Source organism: Oryctolagus cuniculus, chromosome 19 (genome assembly GCF_051225735.1).
Source record: "Oryctolagus cuniculus isolate XC-2025 breed Fujian yellow rabbit chromosome 19, ASM5122573v1, whole genome shotgun sequence".
NCBI classification, from domain to species: domain Eukaryota; kingdom Metazoa; phylum Chordata; class Mammalia; order Lagomorpha; family Leporidae; genus Oryctolagus; species Oryctolagus cuniculus.
In genome coordinates, this window is record NC_142885.1 from 53,609,301 (window position 1) to 53,631,535 (window position 22,235).

The window sequence follows — 22,235 nt, forward strand, 5'->3', positions numbered from 1 at the left end:
ACATTTTGTTGGTGTTCCTCTTCTACTGTAGGTTCTATCAGGTCTCCTCACTTGTTTAGACAGATCATGGGATTAACGAGAAGTTGAATCCAATCAGTGTGCAGGGTGGGCAGGTACACAAGGCGGGTAATGTTGGCATCTGGTTAGTTGGTCATCCACAGATAGTATGGGTAGGGGTAAGGTTGTTGGGTGACTTATAAATTGTCTAGAGACTTTACTGAGCACTTTGAATGACCACTTTTATTTTCAACTGTTTTTCAAAATTTCCAGGAGTCAGGCTGTTTTAAAGAAAATACAAAGTCAAGTATGAATGTTATATGTATATATTTTTTAAAGATTTATTCTGAAAGAGTTAGAGATCTTCTGTCTACTACATCACTCCTCAGATGACCGCAACAGCCAACGCTGGGCTGGGCTAAAGCCAGGAGCTTCATCTGAGTCTCCCACGTGGGTGGCTGGGGCCAAACACTTGGGCCGTCTTCCGCTGCTTTTCTTGAGCAATGAGCAGGGAGCTGGATTGGAAGTAGCCAGGACACAGAGCATAGGGGATGCCACATCGCAGGTGGTGGCTTTGCCCGCTCCGCCAAGACGCTGCCCCAGATACTTGCTAGCTTTGCTTCATGAAGAATGCCCTTTCCAAAGCTCTCTTGATTATTGTTTGATAGTTCCACTTAGGGCCACACGAAGTTTCCCCACTTGGCTTCTAAATAAAAGTGTGGATTAGCTTCAATTTCTGTTGATTTCAGAGCAGGTTTATTTTGCTTATTTTTTGGTGCAAATTTCTTTCACCAAAGTTAATTTATCTTTTAATTCCCTTTTTCTGTGAGCTTTTGGAAGTGCCCTCATGGTTGAGTTGAAATAGGTGACTAATGAGAGATCCTGGATTTGATCTGTGCAGGCCTCTCTATGTCACTGTAGTGTACCAAGGGAAATGCTCTCATTGCATGAGGATCGGCGTGGCTGTGCCTCTGTCTGGGACTGTCGCCAGACTCCGGGAAGCAGTGTCCATGGAAACAAAGATCCCCACTGATCAGGTAATGGGCCTGCTAAGACCAGCTACACATGAGTCACTAACGTGTCGCTTTCTGTTCTCCTGGAATTTAAGAGTTCTCTGCCAAATGGTGTTAGATAGAAATTTAAAACTAGTTACATCTAGTGTTGAGGAGGAAAAAAAAAAAAAAATCAAGACTCCAAAGAATAAAAGGTATAGAAAAACTCTGCATGTTTCATTTAATTATTATATATCATTAAAAGGAAAAGCTATGACTTTACACCAGAGCCTTCTTATAGATTTGTTTATAAGAATAATTACCTAGCCACTCTTAAATCATTCTGATGAATGGCACGTCCCTATGGTATTAGATCACCAGGGAGGCTTAAAAATCCACAGAGGTGATGAGAGTGGAGGTCATCCTGCTGGCATGGTGTCCTGTCCATAGTACATGCTTAATGCGTTTTTGTTTTCTGATGAAAACTGGACCCCAGTCTCTTACCTCATGTAGATAATTGAAAGTTGTGTGCCTCCTTTGTGGGCACATCTTTGGTAAGCATTATATTTAAATTGACCAAAGGTGCTCTTGACCTCTTTGTGACTTGATACAGTTTTGTATAGTTTTTACTCAGTAATTCACTTACGATTTTATGTGGAAGAACATTCCTTATGTAGGATTTACTAAGGAAAGATGGCTTAGTGGTTAAATAGCTTTCCCTAGATAGCTTCTGGAAAGCTGCTATGTAATCACTTGAATAATAAAGGTGTTTTGTGCTTTGGCCTCATGTGGCCTCGTTTGGGAAGTTCCCACAGTAAAACAAATACAGCCAGCAGTGTTGCCCCAGGACAGCAAATATCTCATATTTTTGTAGGCCGTGTGCTGGCACGTTGATACAATGTTCATACCCTTCATACCCTTCCTTCCTCTGAAGAAGCGCATTGATTCCTTTTCCCCCTAAAGGACGAGTGGTGAGACAGGGAGGAACGGAGGCTTTGGCAGTGTCCAAGGTGAATCTGGTTGCATCTTTAAAGCTTCCAGTGCTATCTGGCTCTGCTTGCATGTGGTTTAAATTGGTGAAATAATTACAAGTTTGCTTTCACCCTCAGCTTGCTGGAAAGAGTGAATTACACTTGCATGTTACTGGTAGAAAAACAACATGGCTGTTAAATTTATTAGAAGGAAATGTGCCAGGAACATTCTTCCTGGGCTGTTTGTGGACCATGCAGCAGCCTCTTTCTCCGAGACTGTGAGTGCTGTGCAGGGGGCCTTTCACGTGTATAGTCCAGTCCTCCCCCTCCCCACCCCTTTGAGGGACACCAGAGACACCATGTGCCTTGCTGAGGGTCACAGGGCTGGTTGGTGGCAGGCTGGGACTGGAACCTCTTCATGGCCACCCCAGGGATTTTTGGCTAGGACAGTAATGAAGTCTCTGAATGTCTCCATTGTTCCCCACCCCCCTCGTCTTTCTATTGCATTGTAGAATACCCTATTTCAGAAATAATAACTTAGAAAGTGAAAATTTTAAGTATCTTAGTACTAAAGGTTGCTAGATTTGATACTATGTTATATGATATTCAGATTTTTCTGTGCATATGCTACATTATTTTGTAAAAAATTATTTTTATATATTGTTCTTTACCTTTTTATTTTCTCAGATCCTCCCAAGTCAGTGTACATATGGTGTCTTTAGAAGGTTTATGGAAAATTTGCTTTGTTTTTTCATTTCATTTTCCACAAACTTTTTGAAGGCCCTCATAATATAGTGCTTTAATTTCAGTAGTATATTCCATCAGTTACTGTTGTTTCACATTTGGGTTAACTTCAATTTTTTCTAAAACAAATATGCATGGTTACTTGACATTTTTAACCCGAAAAGCTCTAAAATTTAACGATGTGGGAGAAAGGCTCCGAGTCAGACATGGACTCTGTCCTGGCTGTGAGAGTGAAAGTTGCAGGCCCGTAGGCAGGTCTCACAGCCTCTTCCCATGGGAACGAGGTAAGGTTAGACTCTGTAATCTCCTGGGTCTTCTCCCCCAGAGCTTAAAGGAACTCTGGGTTCAGTGCCAGAGAGTTCTGAAATCAGGCATATTGTTACGTTATCCAGAGGACACTGTGCTTCCAAGACTCTCTCATTCGAAGCACATGATGAGGGCTCTGTGAGATGTGTCTGAGCCCTCTCGGTCCCCTGCTGGTCTTGGTGAACTAGAACAGTTCCAAGTAGAATTGGGAGACCAACTTGTATTGATGCCCAGCTGTTTACATTTTCCCCACTTTTAGATTGTGTTAACGGAAATGTACTATGATGGGTTCCATCGTTCCTTCTGTGATACAGATGACCTGGAAACAGTCCATGAAAGCGACTGCATTTTTGCCTTTGAGACTCCAGAAATATTTAGGCCTGAAGGAATTCTCAGTCAAAGAGGTAAATGAGCACCTGTTTCCATCATAGCACCTGGGTTTGCAGGTTGAACAACCATTTACCCTTTTATGTCTATTACACGATAGTATCCGTTTCTTAAAAACTGTGATAGAGTATACATAACACATATCTTTTAAATAATGGTACAACTTTTATGGTAACATGTTTCCCTAGAAAGACAGCTGTGACTGTTTTAGGCAAAGATAGGTCCATAGTTGGCATAGCCCCTTATGAGAGTTTGGTGCTTGATTGTATCTTCCCTTTACATGGCCTTTGCTGTGTCTTATGAAGGCACATAGGAAGGTAGACTGTCCTGTGGCTTTAAAAAAAATTGTTTTTTAAAATTTTGCTGCAGCTCTTATGTTTAATTTCTCAATTCTAAAATCTTTACTACAGGAAAGGGTGGGGAATGTCCAGCTTGCAGGCTGCCCGAGGCCCATGGGATCATTTGGTCTGGCTGTGCCAAAGCGACTGCAGGAGAAATTTAATACATCTAGATAGTTTTTAGGTTGATAATTTTATATGGCCCTTGGCAGGAAAAAAAGGTTCTCTAACCCTGCTATAGAGTTTTCTTGGTATTTGCTTTTAGGAAATGTGCATGTCACTCTTGACTGATATGGAGCAAAATGAACTAAAACTCTGGGCAGTGCCAGTCCTTGTACTGCCTGCAGTTTGGGCTGTGACTGGGAGCTTAGCCTGTTTTTCCATTGTGCTTGGGGGGTGATGGGAACTGTTGTGAGTTTGTGAGTTGTCAAGCAATTCAAAGGTTGTCCCTGGTTTTAGTGTTCCTAACGGTTCTTTCTGGGTCCCCTTTTCTTTTCCTCTACTGCAGTGGTTATTAATGCATCAAGTTTACCTGGGAACTGATTAGAAATGTAAATTCTTGGACCTCGCCCTAGACCAAGTGTAAGAGACACCCTGGGAGCGGGGCCCAGCAATCTGTTTTTAATAAGTCCCGTAGGTGATTTCGCAAACTGAAGTTTTGAGAAATATTGCTCCACCCAGGCTTATCAGTATTTCCCACTGCCATGATTTTAGAACTAAATTTCCCTACCAGCCTCCATTTTTCTTCTGGTTCTGTTTCCATTCCCTGACTTTGACCTATCTACTGGAATTCTACTTAGAAGTCCCATGGGCATCTTTAAAAAAACAAAACAAAAACAAAAACAAAAACCAAGAAGGTTGATTTATTTGAGAGGTAGAGCATCAGAGAGTGAATGAGCGAGCAAGAGAGAGAGAGGTTGATTTTTCCATCCAGTGATCCACTCCCGCAATGGCCACAACACCAGGTATGGTCCAAGCCAGAACCAGGAACTCTATATGGGTCTCCCACATGAGTGGCGGGGACCCAAGCACGGATTGTCATCTGCTGCCTTTTCAGGTGCATTAGCTGGATCAGAAAGCAGAGCACGTGGGACTTGAACCAGCACTGGGATATGGGATCCCCACATGCTGGTCCCTCACAGGCATCTTACTATACTCAGCATTTCTTTCTTAAATGGGTTCTTCCCGTATTTCTTTGAATGAAAAAAAAAAAGCTAAAACTAAGGAGATAGCAATTGTAATAAGGAAAAAAAATTTGGACTGAATAGGGTACTGAGACTGCAAGATAACATGGTTTCTGCCTGTAGGAAGAGATCGTGCCCCAGATTCCAGGAGGTGGAAATAGTATACTTTAATATGACAGAAATAATGTATTTCAAGTTACACACCGACATTAAAAGATACATACAAAGAACAATGACTTTAATGTCAGGAATTTTTAAAATTTATGTTATATTCCCATTATGTAATATTGTTTGGGCTGTTCTGGCCAGTGCTGTAAGACACAAAAAGCAGTGAGGAATCAGTGTTGATTCAAGGTAGTTCTTGTTGGAGTAGTATTGGGAATTCTCTCTCTCTCTCTCTAGTTGTTTAGACATGAACTTAGAAACAATCTGTTAAAAAGAGATGGAAGTAGAAGGGGATGGATGGAGAGGGGAAAGAGATTGTCTTTTGCTGCAGACTTTGACAGAACTCAGACCCTAGGAGATTACTGATTGCATCTAAGGGTCCTTTAATTACCTCAATTTTATTAAATTTTTGTTTGGTCAATCATCAGTAATGGCTTGGAGACCTCTTTTCAGTTTTTTTTTTTAACATAGTCTGCATGGTAGAATCATCTGAGAATCTTAAAAAAAAAAAAAAAACAAAGAAAAACAGATGCCTGGAACCCTCCTTCGATCAGTTAAGTCAGTATTTCTGGAGGATGGGCCTGGACTTTCATATTAGGAAAAAAAAAAAAAAAAAAAGGAAAAAAAAAAGATTTCAATATACTGCCCAAATTAACCACTGGTGAGGGGGAAGAGGGAAGCACTACTTTGAATGCAATCTTCTCTTTTCCTGTTATTTAGTTTACAATTAAAAAGCTTATTTATCTATTTGCACTTTATTTTTAAAGCAGAGAGAGGGAGGACGAGGGAGAGAGGATCTTCCATTTGCTGTCTCACTCCACAAATGGGTGCAACAGCCAGGGCTGGCTCAGGCGGAAGCCTGGGTGGCAGAGGGCTTGGGCCATCACCTGTGCCTCCCAGGGTGTGCATTAGCTGGAAGCCGGATCAGAAGCAGAGGATCAGGCTCTCTGATGTGGGATATGGTGTCCCTAGTGACGTTTTAACTGTTCAGTCAAATACCTGTCTCAATAGTTAACATTTTATGACTGTTTTAATTAGTTTATCCTTTTAAGGGTGAATTACAGAATAATATTTTCAAGTCTCCCTAATCCTCTTTGGATTGGATTCTTAGTGTAGAATTAACTGGGAGAGGGTGTGTTTCCCACAGCACTGAGCCTTCTCCTTCATGACAATGCTGTCTCCACTTAGTTATGCCTTCCATATTCCTGTGGAAGTGCTGTGACTTCCCCATCTAGTTCACTTACGTGTCAAGGTTATTCATGTGTGCTTTATTGCTGTTGTAATAACTCCTCTTCCCTTGTTGTATATTTTCACCAGATATGCTGATTTTCAGGGAGTTACTAATTTTTGCAGACATTTTTGAATTGATAAGCATTCTAAAATCTTATCTGTTGGTTTTCTAGAAAATCACAAAATCAACAAATAGTGTTATTTTATCTCTTGCTGTCTGGTAGTTAGATATTTTATCTTTATTTATTTTTAAGATTTTATTTATTTGAGAGGAAGAGCTATATAGAGAGAGACGGAGAGAAAGGTGTTCCATCTGCTGGTTCATTCCCCAAATGGCCGCAACTAGCAGAGCCAGGCCATTCCGAAGCCAGGAACCAGGAGCTTCTTCTGGGTCTCCACATGGGTACAGGAGCCCAAGGACTTGAGCCATCTTCCATTGCTTTCCCAGGCCATAGCAGGGAGCTGGATCGGAAAAGAAACAGCCAGGACATGAACCAGCACCCATATGGGATGGCTTAGCCTACTATGCCACAGTGCTGGCCCCAGATATTTTTTTTTGAAGTCTGGTTTTACTACATTTGTTAGAAACTATAGAACCTTAATGAATTACATTGATGATGGTCATTGCGTCCTTGTTTTATTTTTTGACTAATGAGAATTTCTCTCATTATACGTATTTGATATGATATTGCTGTTGGCTTGGGATATCTATTATTTATGTTGATTTTTTAAAAAAATTTCTAGTGTACTAGGAAGGAGATAAGATTCTGGGTAGGCATTTGATAAACTACGTGACGGTGATGATAATGATGGCATTTCCTGAGTGCTTTCTGTGTGCTAGACAGAATCTATCTGTTTCACGTGTCAGCTTCTCAGTAGTAGTAACCCTGAGGTTGCTGCTGTTCCTCTTGTCACATTTCTCATGAGCAAACCTAAGGCACAACAAGGCCAGCTTAGCCAGCCTGGCTGCAGAGCTTCCATCTTAGTCATGCCAGAGGGCCTGACAGTTTCCCCATTTGTTTATTGATAGATGACTTGATGTGTATTGTTCTAGTGTTGAACCATTCTGGAATTCCTTGGTTTAGTATGTTTTTTCTGTCCTTTCTTTTTTAAAATATTTTATTTATTTATTTGAGAGGTAGAGTTACATACAGTGAGAATGAGAGACAGAAAGGTCCTCCATCTGCTGGTTCACTCCCCAAATGGTCACTATGGCTGGAGCTGTGCCGATCCGAAGCCAGGAGCCAGGAGCTTCCTCCAGTCTCCCATGTGGATGCAGGGGCCCAAGGACCCGGCCATCTTCTACTGCTTTCCCAGGCCATAGCAGAGAGCCAGATTGGAAGAGGAGCAGCCAGGACTAGAACCGGCACCCATATGGGATGCTGGCACCACAGGTGGAGGATTAACCTAGTACACCACGCGCCAGCCTCTCCTTTTTTATTTTTTTTTTTAAAGATTTATTTATTTGAAAGTCAGAGTTACACAGAGAGAGGAGAGGCAGAGAGAGAGAGAGAGAGAGAGAGAGAGATCTCTTCCATCCGATAGTTCACTCACCAGTTGGCCACAATGGCCGGAGCTGTGCCAATCCGGAGCCAGGAAACAGGAGCCTCCTTCGGGTCTCCCACATGGGTGCAGGGGCCCAAAGACCTGGGCCACCTTGTACTGCTTTCCCAGGCCATAACAGAGAGCTGGATTGGAAAAGGAACAGTCAGGGCTTGAACCGGCACCCATATGTGATGCCGGGGCTTCAGGCCAGGGCATTAACCCTCTGTGCCACAGCGCCAGCCCCTCCTTTTTTTTTTTTTTTTTTTTTTAAACTAAAAATTTTTATTTGAAAGGCAGACTGAGAGTGGGTGTCAGACGGAGCTCCCATCGGCTGGCCCTCACTCTTCACATGCCCACAATAGCTGAGGTTGGGCCAGGGCTGGGGGCACAATGCAGAGCTCCGGCTTGGGTGGCAGGAACCCTGTTACTTGAGCTCTCACCGCTGTCTCCCAGGTGGTGCATTAGCAGAAAGCAGGAGTCAGGAGCTGGCACTTAGGATCGAACTCAGGCACGGGTGGTATGGGGTGTGGGTGCCTTAAACCACTAGACTAAATGCCCCTCCCGGTTTTTCTTTTAACATTTTATTTTTAGGAGTGTTTTCCAAGTCGATCTGCTAATTTTCTCATTTAGTTTTTAGCAGGATCTTGTGTGTTATTTAACAGAGGCTTGTCGAGCTTTTATGTAAGTGATTATCTTGAAGACCATCTTGCTCTCTGAATGCTCCTTTTTCATGGTAACCCTTGTTTTATGGATATAAAGTCTCCTTGTGGTTATAAGTTAGTTCCACAAATCTTAGCTGCTGATTTTTCTGTTTATCTTCATGGGTTAAGTAATACTGCCACACTTTTTTGATTGTTGGATTTAGGCATTATCTATGGACTCTGTACTGAGGAAGGTGTGGATTTAGCCCTTTCTTCCTCCTATTCTCCTGGTGCTCCCCACCACCCTCCCAGCACAGGGCCATCATGATTTTGATTTGGATGGTATTTAGTGTCTATGTAATTCTATGTCAGGAACTTCAGTTTCCTGTGTAACTGTTTTCCCTAGAGCTGATAATTTTCTTTACTGAACTTATTTATTTGTGTAGTGCTCTGTGCATTTTCAGTAACTTGTTCCCCAACCTTGTGATCAGTTGTCTGAAGGTATTGAGAGAGGTTAAGCATTCTGTTGGCTTAGTCTCCACGTGTTCCCATCGGGACGTGGGAACGCCCTCTGTGGCTGGTGTGTGGAGCTGTCCTCCCAGGGCTGCTCTCCTCCATCCCACATCCTCTAGGAGCTCTAAAATGAATGTGTGGGAGGTAAATTGAGAATTAGAAAATGTCTCTAGTCTGCCTCTGGCTGAATTGGCCTGGGGTCAGGGATAGTATTCTAGGTTGTATAATTTTCCTTCACAGTTTTTCTTCAGGATTTCAGAGGCATCGTTATGCTACCTTTTATATCCCAGCTGAGAAGGCTGAAGCCATTGTCTTCTAGTCTGTTGTTTGTGGCCATTTTTTTCTCTGTGGGAGCTTTTAGGACTTTATTCTAAGTATTTTGAAATTTCCTAACAGTGTGCCCAGGAGCCCGTCTTTGCTCCTCCTCGCTTTTGCTGGTTACTCTGTGGACTGTTTGAAACCAGAGTTTGTGCCCTTTAGTACCAGGAAAGGTTCTTAAATTGTTTACTTTATGGTTTCTTCTCTGTTTTGCTTTGGTTTTTCCTTTCAAACGCCTGTCATTTGAATGATGGAATTCGTGGGTCGGTCCTCCAATTTTCTTTTTCCCTCTATCTTTTATTTTACTTTGCTTTTTTCTCTTAGTGTACTGTTTCCAGGTTCGTGCCTGTTGTAGTATGCATCCCTGTTTCATTTTTTATGGCTGTATATTATTCCTTTGTAGGAATGTATCACATTCTGTTTACCTGTCAGTTTATTGATAGGCATTTGCGTTTCCACCTTTTGGCTATTGTGACTCATGCTGCTGTGAACATTGGTGGATAAGTATTTGTTTTACTACTACCTGTTTTTAGTTCTTTTGGGCATTTGTGTGGGATGGAATTGCTAGATCATATCATCAGTCTATGTGTAACTTTTAGGGAAACTGTCTGTTTTCTCACAGCACTGTGTTGTTCTGCATTCCCACCAGCAGTGTGTGAGGGTTCATTTTCTCCACATCCTTGTCAGCATTTATTTTCCATCTTTTGGATTCCATCCATTATAGTGGGTATGAAAGGTTACCTCCTTGTGGATTTGATTTGCACTTCTGTAAGGATAAATGATAGTGAACATTTTTTTTCTTCTGCCTGTTGTCCATTTATATATTCTCTTTGCAGAAATATCTATTCAGATATTTTGCCCATTTTTAAATTGTGTTGCCTTTGTGGTTGAGTTGTGAGAATTTTTTGTAAGTATGTAAATGTAATACTAGACCCTTATTCCATATATGATTTGCAGACATTTTATTCCATTCTGTGAGTTGTCTTTTTAGTTTTTGGTAGTGTCCTTTGGTGAAAACTTTTATATTTTTTGTTGCTATGATTTTGTATCATAGTCAATTTTTTTTGAGAGACAGAGAGCAAGCTCCCATCTGTAAGTTCACTTCCCAAATCCTGCAGTGGCCAGGACTGGGGCAGGCTGAAGGTGGGAATCAGGAACTCAATTCAGGTCTCCCACGAGGGTGGCAAGGGCCCAGATACTTGAGCCGTCACCTGCTGTTTCCTCAGCTGCATGTTAACAGGAAGCTGAAAATGAGAGTGGAGCTGTTACATGAACCCAGGCACTCGAATGGGGGTGTGGGAATCTCAACCACTATGCCACGTGTCTACTCCTAGTGTTAGATTTTAAGAATACATTACCAAATCCAAGATCGTAAAATTTACTCTTGCTCTTAGATATGGGTTGTTTGATACATTTCAATTTTTTTATCTGGTGTGATATAGGGCCTCAACTCCATTCTTTTTGCATGTACGTATTTGATTGTCCCAGTACCATTTGTTGAACAAATTATTCTTTTCTCATTTTTGAATGCTCTTGTGCCCTTTAATTCCTCTTTTATTTTTCCCACTACTTCCAGAGGCTCTGGGCCTTCTGTCTTCTGATCCTTGTGATGATTCTGTGTATTGCGTTTGTCAGTTTGTTGAGTGCCAGTTCAGGATTCAGTTTTCTCTAGTCTACTCATATTTACATTGTTACTGTTTTCTATCAGGTCTCTTATTTGAGTTTTGTCTTCCTGATGTTGCATTTTCATGCATACACTTTTCTTTGCCTAAATTATTTCCTGATTTTATCGCATTATAGTAAGAAGTAGCCGGCCATCAACCTTGTTCAGAAAGCCTTTCCCCTCTTCCCCACTCCGGGCTGCTGACTCCTGCTCCCCCATCTTTCATTCATGGTGTGGCTAATCTTTTGTACCAACATGTTGTGAAGAAATGATTCATCTTTCTGTACTAAACAGTTCAGTGCGGTTTCTAATACATAGCAGGAACTCAGCTAAACATTTAGCTCAGTTGAATGTTTGTTCAACTGGAAATTTCCCCAGAGTTCCTTACGCACCCACACTGCTTAAGGTTAACACTGATTTTCTATTCATAAGTGAATTTGGTGAATCCAAATTCTAGCCGGGGAGTGCCTTTGTTGGAAAAATATACCATTACTGAGTGTGTGTTAATCTGTGCTTTGCTCAGTCAGATCAGTCCGCTGCTTTCCCCGTTTCATGAGTGAGGGAGCTGAGATTTAGGTTACTGAGTAACTGGCCCTCGCTCACCCAGCTGGTCACAGACAGGTCCTCAGTTTGGACAGAGCTTCGTCTCTGTGCAGTCAAATGACATCCTTCATCTTACTAGAAACCCTGGAATAGGCCCTCCCCACCCTTCCTTCTGCCAGGAAGCTGGGAAATGAGGTCATTCATTGTCTCCAATTCAGACTTCTGTTATTTTTTAATTTTTTCATGCCAAAATTTAAAATGGTTGTAAAGTGAAATCTCCTATTACTTGTTTTTTTTTTTTTTTTTTTTTTTTTTTTATTGTATTTAAGCTTAAGTACTCCCTCCAGTCACTTACTAAGGCTTCAATTTTCCTTATTTCTAATTTCTCTATATGTGTCTTTTTAACTCTCTGGAATTTATTTTGGTATAAACTATGTACTTGTTATTTTAAATTGCTGTCGTGCTGCTCTATCCCAGTAGGTTCTACAGTTCCTATTCATGGATAGTTAGCTTATTGCCAGAATTCTGCTAGGACTGTTGTTGTGTAAACCATTACATTTCTTACCCTTGTTGTTGTAATTATGATCACGGGGGTGTTGGGAAGGCCTCTTTCTTCTGCTCTCCAGGTGGGGAGTCATTTTCTCGAGCTGAACTTTGAAAAGATTGAAGAAGTGAGCAGGTATGTAGTCAGGCACTGCTCAGTCCCCACTAAGTGCAGGTCTTGTGCTAGATGCTGAATTGCTGGCTAGCCCTGACTGACAGGAACCTGTACTTTGGGGCATTTCTGAAGACCTGTTTGACACATAGCTTTGTCCATTTTCCTGCAGGCTGATCTAGTGTAGTCGATGGTCTCAAAGTTGGCATGTTTTCATCATGGCTCTGGGTCCAGCCGGTGGAGTTTATTTTGTTTCTGCAAGTCTGGCTCTTTAATCGTGGAGAGAATGCTGCCATTGGAACGTTGAAGACCATTCTGCATGTTCTCGTCTTTAGTTACTTATTTGATTGCTGGTGGCGTGGCTTCACTTGGAATATATTTTGGTGGATCATCTTGACAGGCTTTCTCAAACTGTATCTAACATTCACTGAAGTGCAGAGTTTTAATTTTCAGCTTTTAAGATAAGGCTAGTTTAAAGGAAGTAATGAATGCTAAAGAAATTATCTTCATGGCTAGATAAGTTATCTCACTGTAGACTGTTCATTTGTCCTGCTGCAGTTTCTATTACACAATGACAATTTCTTTTCTCTGTGGGTAAATTTCTTTGTAATGAATAAATGAAAAGAATTTCAAAGAGATATTTTTACTTCAAAGAGTTGTTGTTATTCCATTTCAGGAATTCACTTAAACAACAATCTAAACCACTTGAAATTTGGCTTGGATCATCATAGACTGTCTTCCCCTACACAAACAGCAGCAAAACAAGGGAAAATGGATTTGCCCAGCACAAGAGCAGGAAGCGACAAGATTGTTCTGCTGGTGTGTAACCGGGCCTGTACTGGGCAGCAGGGGAAAAGGTAAAAACAACTGATTTCCCAGTAATTACTGAGACTTTTAAAAACCGATATTTTCAGATGTCTTGAATAGCAGGGGTGAAAAGTCCTTACTTTTAAAAGCTAAGTTTTTATTCTGGTGTTTAGAAAGAACACTTGTGTTAAGTTGAGCTGATTTGAGGGGTTGGAAGGGGAAGAGTATAAAATTGGTCTAATAGAATCAGAGGTTCTTAAAGCTCACCTTGTTTTTAAAGGCTCATTTCATATATGTATTTTACATTCAGGCTCCTCTGGGGACTCTAGATCTATTTTTTGTAAAGATTTATCTAAGGGGCCAGTGTTGTGACATAGCAGGTAAAGCTACTGCTTGTGATGCTAACATCCTATATAGGTGCTGGCTCAAGTACCGGCTGCTCCACTTCTGAGCCAGCTCCTTGCTGATGGCTGGGAAAGCAGCAGAAGATGGCCTAAGTGCTTGGGCCCCTGCACCCACATGGGAGACCTGGGAGAAGCTCCTGGTTCCTGGCTTTGGATCAGTTCAGCTCCATCCATTGTGGCCATTTGGGGAGTGAACCAGTGAATAGAAGATTCTCTCTCTCACTTGAGAGATTGATTTACTTGAGAGGCAGAGTTACAGAGAGAGGTCTTCCATCCACTGGTTCTCTCCCCAAATGGCTGCCAAGGCTGGAGCTGAGCTGTTCCAAAGCCAAGAACCAGGGTTTCTTCCAGGTCTCCCACAAGGATATAGGAACTCAAGCACAAGGGCCATCTTCTGCTGCTTTCCCAGGCCATAGCAGAGAGCTGGATCAGAAGTGGAGCATCTGGGGCTAGAACCAGCACCCATGTGGGATGCTGGCACCACAGGTGGAGGCTTAGCCCACTATGCTATAATGCTGGCCTCTCTATATTTTTCTTTTCTTTTAAGAAAAAAAAAATTTTTTGACAGGCAGAGTTAGACAGTGAGAGAGAGAGAGAGAGAGAAAGGTCTTCCTTCCGTTGGTTCACCCCCCAGTGGCCGCTCTGGCAGGCGCTGTGCCGATCCGAAGCCAGGAGCCAGGTGCTTCCTCCTGGTAACCCATGTGGGTGCAGGGCCCAAGGACTTGGGCCATCCTCCACTGCACTCCTGGGTGCACAGCAGAGAGCTGGACTGGAAGAGGAGCAACCGGGACAGAACTGGTGCCCCTGCCAGGACTAGAACCCGGGGTGCCAGCGCCAAAGGCGGAGGATTAGCCTAGTGAGCCGTGGCGCCAGCCCTATTTTATTTATTTGAAAGAAGAGTTACAGAGAGAGGCAAAACGAGAGAGAGAACAGTCCTGCATTCCACTGATTCACTCTACAAATGGCCGCAATGGCCAGAGCTGAGCTGATCCAAAGCCAGGAGCCAGGAGCCTCCTCCGGATTCCACGTGGGTGCAGGGGCCCAAGGACTTGGACTGGATCGGAAGTGGAGCAGCCAGGACTTGAACCAGTGCCCATATGGGATGCTGGCACTGCAGGCTGGGGCTTTAACCCGCTGTGCCACAGCCCCCTTCCCCCCCATATTTCTGACACTTGTGTCAGGATAGTTTTTCTTTTTGCCTCTTAGGATGTTTTTTGAACTCATCTCCTTAGGAGGTAAATAATACCATTGTAAAGTATGTTGATATGTGTATCTGTGAAACTCATGATTAGGCACTTCAGTGTGTCCGGCATTGTTCTAAACACTGGGGATACAGCAGTGAATAAGATAAACAGGGTCTCTGTCCCTTGGGAGCTTAGCTTAGCTTACTCCTCCTTAGCACACCAGGTAAAAACAAGCGAACACTTTGGACTTTAGGCAGTTGTTGCCATGTTGAAGACACTCAGACAGCATTTGGCCGAGAAGTCACATCCGTACGGGAATGCCTGGGTTCGAGTTCTGGCTCAGCTCTCAGTTCCAGTTTCCAGCAGATGATGGCTCAGGTGGTTGAGTCCCTGCGTGATGTGGCTGACCTGGGTTGAGTTCCCAGCTCCCAGCTCCCAGCTGCGGCCTGGCTCCGTCTTGGCTGTTGGAGTCCTTTGAGGAGTGAATCAGCTGATGGGAGTGCTCTCATGAGCTCGGGCTGGGGCTCCCTCCCCCCTCTCCGGGTCCCTGTCTTCCCCACCCTCCTTCCCTCAAGTCAATCAAAACAAAGAGAACAGCAAGAATGTTTGAGTATGATGGTAGAGAGGCAAGACCGCGTGAGCAAAGCAGGTCAGAGGAGGCGTCCAGAGGAGGCTGCCCTGGGCAGAGCCCGGCGTGGGGGTGGGAGGGGGCTGTGTGACTGTGGAGGGCAGGGAGCCTGGGTAGAGGGAATACCTGGAGTGAACAGTGAGACTAGATGGCGCCTGGCTTGTTTAGAGCCCCGGAGGAGAGGCAGCTCAGTGTGTGTGTGTGAAATGAAGAGCGGGCGGTGTCCTCTTCAAGATGCTCGATGCTTTACAGAAGATAGATCGGGTGATTCGGGTCTGTGCTCAGGGATTCAGACCTGGCAGCTCTCAGCAGACGGCTTCGCTGTTGAGTGCTCCTGTGAGTCCACAGTCTGCTGGCTGTTAGGAACACGTTTCTTGTGATGTCAGCGTTTCTGCTTCAGCCGAGGCCTGTGTCCAAGTTCATCCTTAGATCAGTGGCTTGTTCATTCACTCCTCCATTCTGTATCTGCAATTTTTGAGGCATTGACTGTTGAGGCCACTAAATAAGTAATCACCACTCTTGCTGTCAGAGGACTCACAGCGGAGGTGTAACAGTCACTAGGCAACCTGGATGGCTCAGAGCCGCTAGAGCTGTGGCACCAGGCTGCATCCTGGAGAAGGAGCCTCCACTGGTCTTCCTGTGGTGGAGTAGTTGACGGCCCAGAAGACATGGGGGAGGGGTGCCCACGTGGAGGGAATTGCCTGCCCCAAAACGTGGACGTGTGGGAGTCGGACACCTGCAGGAACAGCAGATAGGTCTGAATGACTGGGTGGTGGGTGAGAGGTGCGGCTAGGCTCATGGTCTCCTCCTTTGACTGCATATGAAAACCTCTGGGGTGCGCCTCAGGAAATTCTCGTTCCACACTGACTTTGAAGAATGTCTGGAGACTGGATTTGGGCCCCATTGTCCCCTGAAGCTTCGTTGGTGATTTCAGGGCACAGAATTGCCTCTGATTCTCTAGGGCATAGGAACATGGCAGAGCCCAGACAGTTTCCGGCATGCCACCTGCTTGCCAGGGCCTCTCATGTTTTCAGAGATGACCAGGATGTGGCTGCTGCCTCTTGGATCTTCCAACCCTAAATAATCCTTTGGCACCGATACAGGATGCCGGCGTCCCAAGTGCTGGCTTAGTCCTCAGCCCCACGTGCCTGCCACTTGTTGTAGGTTTGATCCATGTAGTTTGCCAGACTCGTGTCCACTCTCATCACCTATTTCGTCCCCTTGATTGTAGCATCATACTTCCCTGGAAGCTATTTGGGTGCATGAGCTATTAAATTCCACGTAGCAGTCTAAGCTGTTCCTCTGACTGTTCACCATCTCTTTATGAGAGTTACCATTAAATTTCCTGTGTTTTCACTTTGAAAACTCTCCTGAAACCAATATATTGTGATTCCACTTTGAAAGATGAGAGCAAGGGACTGGGAGTGGGCATTTAGGCTGGCAGTTAAGGTGCCCACGTTCCACATTGGAGAGCCTGGCTTTAGTTCCCGGCTCTGGCTCCTCACCCCAGCTTCCTGCCAGTGCAGACCCTGCGAGGCAGCAATGATGGCTCAAGTAATTGGTTCCCATCACTTGTGTGGGAGAGATCTGAATTGAGTTCCTGGTTTCTGACACTGGCCCTGGCCTGGCTCTGGCTTTTGGGGAATGAACCAAGGGCCGGGAGTTTTCTTTCCCTCTCTCTCTGCATCCCAAACTAAAAAACAAAAAGAAATAAGGGACTACATCATTGAAAAACAGCCATACTTTTAAGGTGACTACAAAATGTATGTGTGCTAGATTTGGACTGCCTTTCGTGCTGCACCTGGAGAAGACAGTAGCATGGGACCTTCTGCAGAAGGAAATCCTGGAGAAGATGAAGTATTTCTTGAGGCCCACAGTTTGCATTCAGGTTTGTAAGCACTTTGATATTCGAGCGGAGCATGCACGTATACCCAGGAGAGACAGTTGTTGCCATGAAATTTGGATTTACTGTGGTCAGATTTTCAAGGCTGGGAACGTATCCCTCATTGTAAGAAAGGGGCTGGCCACTCAAGCTTTTCCTTGAACTGCTGTGTGATCCTTTATAGAGTATTTATCTGATACGTTTAGTACATGATCGTTCTGGAAAGGTTTTAGTAGTGTGTCTATCTGTATATCTTTACAATTATTGCTAGTGTGTTATGGTGTCCGTGGAAGAGTGCTCAGTTAATGTTCCGTGAAAGCCATGTGTTACTTGTCTCACATAATGTGATATGCAAAGTGCATTTGGGTAAATCATACTTAAAGTATCAGAGTGGCTCAGCACCCCAACCCAATAGAATGTCACAGAGAATTGTCTTGTGAAGTGAGCAGCTCACTAGACCTCTCCTCCTTGTTTCAATTGCCCCGTGAGACATGCCCTCGAGGGGAAATTCAGTCTCATCGCCCTTTGACGTTGGCGCAGGTGTGTCCGTTCAGTCTGCGTGTGGTCAGCGTCGTGGGAATAACATACTTGCTGCCCCAGGAGGAACAGCCCCTGTGCCACCCGACGGTAGAAAGGTAACGAAGAAAAATCAGCTTCTGGAATTTCACATAGGCTCCTATGTGATTTCCGGTCACCCTTGGTCTAATTCCCATATAAATGTTCTTCAGGCTCATTCAGAAATTAAGTACTTATTTAACTCTGATTCCTATTTGAGTGTGATGTATATTATGATCTTTTTTTTTTTTTTTTTTTTCATTAGAAAAGCCATGGACTACTCATGTTAGAGAAGCAAGCAAGTGTATTTCCTGGCACCACAGATCAGTTACACATTTTTATATTCACGGAGAAGGAAATTTTCCAAAGTAGTGTTCTGATCATGCTTGTTTCTCCGTGAAACCTTTCAAAGGTGATGTGTGGCCTGAAAAATAAAGCCCAGTTCCCACAGTGTGTGACGCTCTCATGCTTCTCTCAGGCCTGGCCCGGGTCCCCTAGTGTGTGACGCTCTCATGGTTCTCTCAGGCCTGGCCAGTCCTTTCCCCGCTGCCCTGCGCTTCCTGATCTCTCTGTGCGCCGTGGCATGTCGTTTCCTCTGCCCATAGTCCTTTCCTTAAAGCCTTCACACTGCTCCCCCCATAGATTTAGTCACTCCAGTGTGCTACCTCCCTGCTGTCTTCAGCCTTTTATTGTATTGACAGAATAGCGACAGAAATGTGTACTTGTCTCTGCACAGACACAAACAGACACATAAACATAAACACTTATGGTAATGACCTTTTCAAAAAATATTGTTGTCCTTGCATTTTAAGATTCTAAAACGTATACAACATGGTCCTGTTTGAACATTCACTGTTTGGTTTTAGAGATTAGATTTAATGGATTGGTAATGATCCAAAATATTGCACATCAGTAAAGAGGTTAGATTAGTAACGTTAACTGTTAATGCTGAGGGGGTTTCTCAGGAGATGGCAGTGGGCCGGTGAGCTGGCAGGGGAGTGGCTGTATGCAGAGAGGAGGGGGAAGGCACAGTGTAGATCTGGCGTAGCCTGAAGACTGAGCATGGTATGTGGGGAGGTAGGGCAAGCCTAGTCTTTGTTTGCAGAGTTCTGTTGTCCAATCTTTCGGTAGGTGAGAAATTGGACAGATTGCAAAGATCATGACAAACATCTGAGAGTGATCATGGACAGTGTTGTAGTGTGATGCCAAATTTTTCCAGCCTCTCTATTTCTATATTAGACATTGTAGTTTAAGAAGTTTGTAGTCCAGTTGTAACCTAGTTATTAAATCTGAAGTGACAGTGGTCTAAGAGCAATTCCTGATGGGAACTGTGATGGATTTTCAGCAATCACATTATGATTCAGAAGGACATAATTGCATTTAAGTAAAGTAATTTACTTAGAAAATAATGTGTGGCTTTTTTCCTTCCATGCTATAGGGCATTAAAATCTTGTGGACCAGGTGGTACTGCTCATGTGAAATTAGTCGTAGAATGGGACAAAGAGACAAAAGATTTGTGAGTATTTTTTTAGCTTTATATTTATACATTTTTAGAGATTGATTGATTGGTTTGAAAGGCAGAGATACAGAGAAGGAGAGGCAGAGACAGAAAGATCTTCTGTCTGCTGGTTCACTCCCCAAATGGCCACAACAGACAGGGCTGGGCCAGCTGAAGCCCTGAGCTTCCTCCTGGTCTCCCACATGGATGGCAGGGGCCCAAGCACCTGGGCCATCTTCTACAGCTTTCCAGGCTCATTAGCAGGGAACTGGATTGGAAGTGGAGCAGCTGGGACCTTGAACTGGAGCCATATGGCATCGCAGGTGGTGGCTTAACTCACTGCACCACAGTGGTGACCCCGAGAGGCTCACTTTAATTATTTTTAGCAGCATTCCTTTGATGTTACAAATGAACTCAGACACAGATCTGTTTTCTATTTAGGTAAATATACCTATCATATGTTGTTAATCCTTTATTTAAGCAATTTATTACTTCCTCATATATTCTGTCTTCTCAGTCCCAAAACTTTAGAACAGTTTGCTGCTGAGAGAAAAGCTATATATTCATTAACTGCTGCATATGTCCAGTTACTCTGATTTTTAAATTATAGATGCATTAACTCAAGCTGCAGGAAATACATGCACTTAAATATACAGGATAAGACTTTATGATGTAATCACAGCTCATGGCCAATCTCAGAAAAACCAACTCCTAAGTTAATTCTTGAAATAACTTTGCAGCCATTTTGAAGAACATGTTAGAACCTAAGAAAGTTGGATCACTACTTTTGCTTTCTCACACCTCAGCCTAGTTCTGAGTTCATAGCCACTTTCTGAGGGTGTAACTGTATTTGCGTGTCTCTTTTGCAAGGCCTCTCTGAAACACTTCTCCCTCCTAATCGCAGCTTGTTTGTGAACACTGAAGACGAGTATATCCCCGATGCAGAAAGTGTCCGTCTGCAAAATGAGCGTCATCATCAGCCTCAGACCTGCACTTTATCCCAGTGTTTCCAACTCTACACCAAAGAGGAGCGGGTAAGCGGCTGCCCAGCACTTCTGGGGTTCCCAGAGTGGCAGGGGCTGGGGCATGGCCAGATGGCAGTGGAGAGACAGATTATGTCCCAGAAAACCCTCTGGGAGTTTGTGTTTACATAGGTTCTACACTGGCAGTGGGATATCTCAGTGCTATTCCTTTTAGGATGTTAATAAAAAGTAGTTTAAATTTCTAGAAAACCTTGAGTAATTGAAGTGCTCAAGAAGTAAATCTGTAGTAAATTCTTTTTCTTGCTTACTAGTGGCTGAAGATCAGTTTATTTTTTGGTTGTTTCAGTTTAGAAGTTTTAAGTCATTTTCATTAGTAATTAAAACAGCGATTCTCAACTAGTACATGTGTACTAAGAGCGAAGGTGCCAGGACCTATTAAAATAAGATAAAATAGGGGCCGGCGCTATGGCATAGCATGTAAAGCCACCGCCTGTGGTGCCGGCATCCCATATGGGCGCTGGTTCGAGTTCTGGCTGCTCCACTTCCAATCCAGCTCTCTGCTATGGCCTGGGAAAGCAGTAGAAGATGACCCAAGTCCTTGGGCCCGTGCACCCATGTGGGAGACCTGGAAGAAGCTCCTGGCTTCAGATCGGCACAGCTCCGGCCGTTGCAGCCACCTGGGGAGTGAACCAGCGGATAGAAGACCTTAGTTGCATTAGCCACATTGCCAGTGCCCAGTAGGCATGTGGCTGGTGGCCCTCCATATTGAACAGTGCAGCTATGGACAGAAAGTTGTGTTGGGCAGTGGTACTTTGGACCACTCATCACAGTGCTTTGTAAATAATAGGAACACGGTACATATTTAAGTGAATAGATGACAGATAAATGGAGAAATAAGTTTCCATGGGTGGGACCCAGGCCTATGTGGTTTTTATGCACCTTGAGAAAGCTTGACTAGAGCACTTGGAGTTCGTCTCATCATGCAGTGATGCTTAGGATTGTAAATTTGACTGTTGGGTTTTTAAAATATTTAATTGGAATTATTTTATTTATTTGAAATGCTGAGTTACAGAGAGACAGACACAGAGAAGTCTCCCATCCGCTGATTCACTCCCGAAATGTATGCAACAGGCAGAGCTGGGCTGAGCTGAAGCCAAGGGCTAGGAGCTTCTTCCAGGTCTCCCACTTGAGTGTGGGACCTGAGCACTTGAGCCATCTTTGACTGCGTTCCCAGGCACATTAACAGGGAGCTGTATTGGTAGTGGAATAGGTGGAACTCAGACCAGCACTCACGGCGGGTGCTGCCGCAGCAAGCAGTGGTTTACCTGCTATGCCACTGCTGTTGGTTTTTACTGTTCATTTATCCTCCTAGAGAATCACACAATCTCAGCATCAGAGGGGACTTTAAAATTCCTTTTTTTCTGCTGGTTCGGTTCTTCTGCCTAATTTTAAATGGGCAATTTCCAGTCTGAATACGAGGGTTTGTCTACTCAAGACTTGGCATTTCCTCTGGGTAGCTCTGATGCTGATCAGTTAATGTGACCTGTGCTCCATGGCTGCTGTACCCAACAGCTGTTCTCGCTTGAGTTTGTGATGACTCAGACATCCTAATTTTTTTTTTTTTAAGTTTTTATTTATTTGAAAAGAGTTACTGAGAGAAGAGAGGGAGAGAGAGAGAGATCTTTCATCCGTTGGGTCACTCCCCAAATGGCTGCAATGGCCGGAGCTGGATCAGGTCAAAGCCAGGAACTTCTTCCAGTTCTCCACATTTGTGCAGGGGCCCAAGCACTTGAGCATCCTCCGCTGCTTCCAGGCAGTTAGCAGGGAGCCAGATCGGAAGTGGAACAGCTGGGACTAGACCTGGTGCCCATATGGGATGCTGGTGCTGCGACACAGTGGCTTTACCTGCTGCGCCACAGTGCCAGCCCCGAGAACTCTTCATCTGTTTCCACTTGTCTTTCCTTCAGATATCTGCAAGTAGTTTTCCTGTTCTCACTGAATCTTCTCTCCCCTGGCTCCTCATAGCTGGTTCCTTTAGAAGTAGTTTTTCATAAGACATGTTTTTGTTTTTGATTTTTCAGTTTTGGTTTTAATAATAACAT

General features: G+C 43.8%; 1 protein-coding gene across 3 annotated transcripts in view; it reads left to right on the plus strand.

Annotated features, from left to right (window-relative positions):
* The window catches only part of USP31 (ubiquitin specific peptidase 31), an 87,136-nt gene that overhangs the window by 42,169 nt on the left and 22,732 nt on the right, over positions 1-22,235 (plus strand). For 2 of the 3 annotated variants that reach the window (XM_017342525.4, XM_089321488.1), the window contains exons 5-11: positions 899-1,034; positions 3,270-3,414; positions 12,869-13,049; positions 16,992-17,103; positions 17,638-17,732; positions 19,091-19,168; positions 20,055-20,184. In XM_017342525.4, coding sequence (XP_017198014.4) covers positions 899-1,034; positions 3,270-3,414; positions 12,869-13,049; positions 16,992-17,103; positions 17,638-17,732; positions 19,091-19,168; positions 20,055-20,184 — 877 coding nt within the window. The remainder of the gene's footprint in view (positions 1-898; positions 1,035-3,269; positions 3,415-12,868; positions 13,050-16,991; positions 17,104-17,637; positions 17,733-19,090; positions 19,169-20,054; positions 20,185-22,235) is intronic. The other variant, XM_089321487.1, reaches the window with a different exon arrangement.